General features: G+C 41.1%; 1 protein-coding gene across 1 annotated transcript in view; it reads right to left on the bottom strand.

The window, feature by feature from the left end:
- Positions 1–4,760: 4,760 nt before the first annotated feature.
- Positions 4,761–6,406, bottom strand: part of CUNH8orf58 (chromosome unknown C8orf58 homolog) — a 38,144-nt gene continuing 36,498 nt past the window's right edge. The window contains exon 7 of the mRNA XM_087703768.1: positions 4,761–4,984. Coding sequence (XP_087559894.1) covers positions 4,888–4,984 — 97 coding nt within the window. The 3' untranslated portion in view covers positions 4,761–4,887. The remainder of the gene's footprint in view (positions 4,985–6,406) is intronic.

Raw genomic sequence — 6,406 nt, 5'->3', positions numbered from 1 at the left:
AGGTTTCCACACATAGCTTTGATATATTGTACTGCAGTTTTGTTTATAATTATGTCCTGCTTATTAACAGTCTTTAAGCAAATGGTTTAAGCTATATGTCAATGCTCTTGAAATCCACAAGAATTCGTGTCATTTACATCAGTAAAACATACAAGTGAGCTGATAATATTTTTTTAATGATATTTTTTTATATGTTTAATTAAATGCATTTGTCTTTTTAAGCTTGGATTGGATCTATCAGCTATGCTTTCATTTCATGATGTTTGGTCCTGTTTCTGGAAAACTTCTGGTGAAGTATGGAGCTATAAAAGTGGCGGTAGTTGGAGATCTAGTGACCATAGGTGGTCTAGTGTGGTCATCATATACTGAAAAGTTAAAAATGCTGTTTTTCACACGTGGAATCATTGTTGGTGTGGGATCAAGTCTGGCCTACACTCCAGGTAAGGCTTTACATTAAAATCAAATTTTGTCACACATTTCTTCTGTTTTTGAAAACATATTTTTCCTTTTGCTTTTGCTTTTGCTTTTGCTTTTGCTTTTGCTTTTGCTTTTGCTTTTGCTTTTGCTTTGCTTTGCTTTGCTTTTGCTTTTGCTTTTGCTTTTGCTTTTGCTTTGCTTTTGCTTTTGCTTTTGCTTTTGCTTTTGCTTTTGCTTTTGCTTTTGCTTCTGCTTCTGCTTCTGCTTCTGCTTTGCTTTGCTTTTGCTTTGCATTGCTTTTGCTTTTGCTTTTGCTTTTGCTTTTGCTTTTGCTTTTGCTTTTGCTTTTGCTTTTGCTTTTGCTTTTGCTTCTGCTTCTGCTTCTGCTTCTGCTTCTGCTTCTGCTTCTGCTTCTGCTTTTGCTTTTGCTTTTGCTTTGCAGCACTTTTTCATGAGAAAACTTGTTAGGTAAGCTTTCCATTGGGAGAGCGAGTACGTTCAGCGAAGCGTTGTGAGAGTTGTGTTGGAGAACACACAAACCAGCATACAGAGCAGTGGTGGGTTTCAACTAACCAACTAAGAAGAGATAGTATGTCAGGCGCAATCATTTTCCTAGGGAGGACTTCCATCCTTAAGTAGAAGTGGGCAAAAAGACACCACCCAGGAACATGTACAAACTGAAAAAAAAGTAACATAGGGGATAAAGAAAGAGAGAAATGGAGTTGTTTCTTGGAGAAGGTGGGTAAACTTGGTAAGCCCCTTTTGTGGGTGGCCATTCCTAGCCGCTTGCGCCCAGTGCTGTGGTTGAAGTGAAGCCCCAAAGCCCCCGCCACCACCGGAATATCTGCTGCCGCCTCTTCCTCCTCCTCCAACAGCACTGCCAGATTTGCCGCCCGATGCTGTGGCAGAGGTGAAGCCGCCATAGCTCCTGCCAGCACCCCCACCTGTGGCAGCGACGCCTCCCCCTCTGCTTGGAGCACCTGAGCTGGGCCCCGCGTTACCCCTGCCGGCGCCGCTTCCTCCACCGTGCTTTTGAGAAGCCATGAGGCCTTTTTTTCCTGCTCCCACCACCTCCGCCGCCTTCTTACTGGCTCCCGCAGCCTCATGGCTCCTCAAAAGCACGGCGAAGGAGGAGGGGAGAGGGATAACGCGGTGCCCAGTTCAGGTGTATAAAATCATTTTTTGCAATCATCCTCAAAATAATTGCTTAAACATCACACAAATCCGTCCTGTGCTCATTTGTGATGCACTTTTTATGTTATCCGGGTTGCACATAACTGTTGTATTTATTGCTTTCTGGTGAAATTAATCAGTATTGCGTACACAGTAATAATTTCTTTTTTTTTACTTTGTATTTTACAGATAGAACTCATCCAAGTGTAGTTGAAAAATTTAACACATCGCCTCTAAGAGGGTTTATAGTCGATTTAGCTTTATGGAAAGATCGTATTTTTGAGATATGAGTCAGTTCTCTTGGATTAGAAAAATTTGGATTCTATATACCTTTTGTGCATATGGTAAGTTGCCATTATCTTTTTTTTTTTGGCTTTTCTGTTATAGCTTGGAACGAGGGTCCCCAACCTGTGGGCCATGACCCACTAGTGGGCTTTGAGGGTTTGCAACCATGGTAATGGCTGGCTCGTGTGTGTGTGTGTCCACGCATATCTTCACTTGCATGAGCACCAGCCAAGCACATACACACGCTCCATTTAAATGAGCAGTAGGTATGTGTGCATGGTACTTGCACAAATGGAGTATGTTATGTTATATCTATAGTGTCAAGTCACAGTACTTTTGACAGTGAATGTATGCCTTTTGGATTCAAGTTCTGTAAAGATGTTGTGCCTTAAAATGGCTTCTACTGTACAGCACAGTGGAGTTGCCATGGTAACGGCTTCACAGTACTCCACGAGGGGCTCCCTCCAATACAGGATTGGGATAAATACATACCCAGACTACCCCGATTTATCAGCTAATTCTAACTATTTTAAGACATGTGGCTAAACATTCAATTTTTACCAGTTTTAATCCTTAACTCAATTTTGGAGAAGGGCTACATCAATTTGGGCCAAGTTGATTTATTTTTAGTAGCTGTAAGATTGTCGTTTGTCCATAATAGGTAAGTGGTCACTGAGAACAAGTGTACATTTATTTCAATAGTGTCAGATACACCAACTGCAGTCTTGACTGTACTAACTTTCAAAACTTGAATAATACTTGGTCAATTACTTTTGAGGAATAATTTTTGAAGAAAACATCGTGTCATTGCCAAAGGATATAAATTTGGTGCCGCCTTCATATATTGGATTAAATCCCATAGTCCCCTGTCAGTTTGATTTTTGGCAATGCATTATGGAGGCACCAAATTGGAGAACACTAATGTATCCAATGAAGATAGACTTATCAGGAGAGGAGTATGAAATGTTTGAATTGTCAGTCAGTTACATCTTTTTTTTTTTTGGCTAACTATTTGCATAAATCTTTAAACAAGTATGACTGAATTTGCGGCTATATTTAATTACTAGGTTAGCTTAATTATGACTAGTGTTCACTAAACAGAATACTTTAAACCCGACATGTTAAAAATCGTGCTTCATTTTCTTTTTTGCAGATGAAACTTGCAGACGATTTGGGTATTCCTGTGGAAAAAGCATCCTACATTATGGTGGGACTTGGAGTAAGCAGCATGATTAGTTGTCTTCTGTTTGGAAAAATTTGTGATATTGAAAGTGTCGACCGACTTTATGTTAACCAGGCATCCATATTATCTGTTGGTAAGTTTCACAGTAAGCTTCTGAATGTTTTTTGCCTGAGAAATTATGGTTTTAGACCTAGAAACATCTAGAGTGTCATTTCTTGCACATATGAGTTATATCAGCACAACTACAAGTTAACACTGTGCCTTAAGTTAATTATTGCCAAATCTTCTTGAGGCCATTCGTGTGATGGCTTGAATTCCAGTTCTCACTGGAACATGATGAGTAGAAATTAGGAATTAGGAGAATGGAATCTGACACATGAGGTGGGTTCTCATGGGAGAACCTACTGTATTTTTTGGAGTATAAGATGCACCCTTTTCCCTCAAAAAAGAGGCTGAAAATCTGGGTGTGTCTTATACACTGAATACAGCATTTTTTGCCTCCTGAAACCCCACCCCTTTCACCAAAATGGTTGTGCATAGTTTGTAGGAGGCTTTCAGAGAGCTCCTGAGGGCTGGGGAGGGCAGAAATGAGCAAAAAAATGAGCCATTTTATGCTCATTTCTGCCCTCCCAGCCCCGAGGAGCACTCTATAAGCTTTCTAATGCCCTTTTTTTGACAAAAAAGGGCCTGTTTTCACAAGAAATGGGCTGTTTTTTGCTCATTTTTGCCCCCGACCCACTCCCCAGGAACACTCTACAAGCCTCCTAAGGGCTATTCATGACCTTTTTTTAAAAAAACAGGCCCGTTTTTGTGAAAAATGGGCCATTTTTGGGAGGTTTGCAGAGTGCAAAAACTTTTTTTTAAAATTTGCCTCTTCAAAACCTTGGTGCATCTTATACTTTGGTGCGTCTTATACTCTGAAATATACAGTAATTTCTTTATGGCACTCTAGCAGAAGACCCTTAGGCACTTGGAGCCAATGCATAGGTTCCTTAATATGAGGCACAGAAGATGCATTACTATCATACTTGAGAAACAAAATTTTTGGTAAGCAGAACTAAAGTATTGGAAATTAGCAGTGGCAAAGCCTGATGAGTGCTGTTTTATCTTAGTTTACATTATAGAGTAAATAAATACATTTGGTTCATATTGAAATCTGTGTCCTTCATGTTTTATTTTTCAGGTGTGGTCTACTTTATTATTCCTCATTGCACATCTTTTACCGCTCTTGTAGTCGTTTGCTCCTTTTGGGGATTTTTCGATGCAGGAAACTATGTTCTCCTACCTATCCTTACATTTGATTTGGTGGGAGCAGAAAGAATGCCTGTTGCATGGGGATTTATGATGGCTGTCAATGCAATTAGCTGTTTTGGTCCACCCTTTGCAGGTAAACCAGTTAATGCAATTTGTCTGTAAAAAACACTGAGCCTGGAGAAAACTATACTGCTAATGTGTCCAAGAACTGACTCTTCCCAAGGCCTGCCTGAGTATTTATTTGCTTATTATATTTGTATGCCTGCAAATCTCACAAATATGGCATACAGCAGTGAATTAAAAAGAAAAACCAATAAATATTTAAAAACAGTCATGTTTCAAAACAATAAAATGGCACCCAAGCAAGGGGAATGATATGAGCCACAGTAAAATAGTTGTCAGCGTTCCAAATATCATCCAAAATTAAATCAGAGTCCAAGGCAGAATATTCCTCAAAGTTCCAATTTATTAAGAGAGACATGTTGGCACATATGTAGAAACCTGAATCTGAAAGCTTCCTGGGTTTCCGCACCCAGTTGAAAGTTCACAATCTTGCCTCCACACCCACAAGTCCATCACATGGTCCAATATTCCACTGCCATGCTGGCAGTTTCACCCATCCAGTTCCGGTCAGGCTCAGAGAGGTAGAGAACAAAAGATGACTTTGGCTTCCTAGAAAGGAATTTTATTTTGATAACAATACATTCTACTTATAACTATTCCCCCTCCTAATTCCCTACTAATGAAACAGCATAGTAGAAAAGAATATTAGTGTGGCAGGCCAAAGATCCTAAAAGGAATCGGCTGCAGGCCTGACAATAGCATCACAGGATTTCCCCAGTCTGCTAGGACCCCCAGGTCTGATGGTACAGCCAGGTCCTGAGGGACTTGAATATTGAACAGGATGGACTTTGCCTCACTTCTGGGGGTAAAATATCTCAAAATGGGAGTGCCACACCAAAGACAGTCTGCCTTCTGAGACCCAAGTTTAATTCCCTAATAGTTGGGACATGCAGCCTGCTTTCTCTGGTAGGACAAGCACATATAATGAGGAAGAAGCAGTCCCTCAGATCTCTCTTCCCCAACTACTCTCACCTGGAATCAGCCCCGGAGAAAGGAAGTGAACTGGAGCAGCACTCTTATCGCCCACCCTCAATCAAACTCAATCCAGAAGGACTCCATGGTCAAAGGTATCAAAAACTGCAGAGAGGTCAAACAGGGCAAGGATGGATGCCTCACCCCCATCTCACGCTTGCCTGGCTTCTTGAGGAGCAGGTGAGGCAAACTGACCATCGCTAAAACCTACTCACATAATCCCCTGAACCAGTTTAATCAGCAAAGAGGGACATGGATCTAAAGAACGGGGCTGAGCTTACAGCCCCAAAGACCCTGTCCGTTTCCTCTGGTCAGACAGGTCCATTCTTGTTCAGATAACGGCTATATTCCTTGCTAGGTATTTCCACTGGTTCTGCAACAAGGCCAGCCTCCACTTGGTTCTCTGAGCCCCTCTTAACCCCTCTTAGCTGCTCAGGAGCCCAGAAGGACACATGCCCACCCAGAACAGAGTGGCAGGACACAATAAGGTCTGCACATAATAAGAACAGAGACTTAATGATACTTTGCCATACTTACCACCACTAGTTAGGTCTTTTTTCCTTTCTTTTCTATGTATGCCTATATAGGTACTCCTTGTTTAATGACTACTCATTTAGCAACCATTTGAACTTATGACAGCACTGAACAAGGGTAGTTACAATGGGACTTCGTACCTACAACCATTGTAGCATCTTGCAGTCATGTGATAAGAATTTCTCTGGCTGGCTGCTCACAAAGTCAGTGGGGAAGCCAGCAGGAAGTCAGAAGCTATGCTCATAAGAGGTTCTCGCTTAACGAACTGCACAGTTCTCACTTAACATTGGTAACTGGGGATTGCAAGAACTGTTGCAGCTAAGTGGTATGGTCGCTATTTTTTTAATATAAAACTATGTTGCTAAATTACGGCGTTTTCAATTCCAATTAGCAGTTAAGCAAGGACCAGCTGAATAGCTTTTGGGATCAGGAAGGTGAATGCTGTGATTACTTAAATCTTTTTGA

The sequence above is a fragment of the Thamnophis sirtalis genome, unplaced genomic scaffold, assembly GCF_051295495.1.
Source record: "Thamnophis sirtalis isolate CommonGarterSnake01/CBP01778 unplaced genomic scaffold, rThaSir2_p1.2 scaffold_2, whole genome shotgun sequence".
Classification (NCBI taxonomy): Eukaryota; Metazoa; Chordata; class Lepidosauria; order Squamata; family Natricidae; genus Thamnophis; species Thamnophis sirtalis.
The sequence above is the reverse complement of the archived record's forward strand: the minus strand, read 5'-3'. Positions and strand labels throughout refer to the sequence as shown.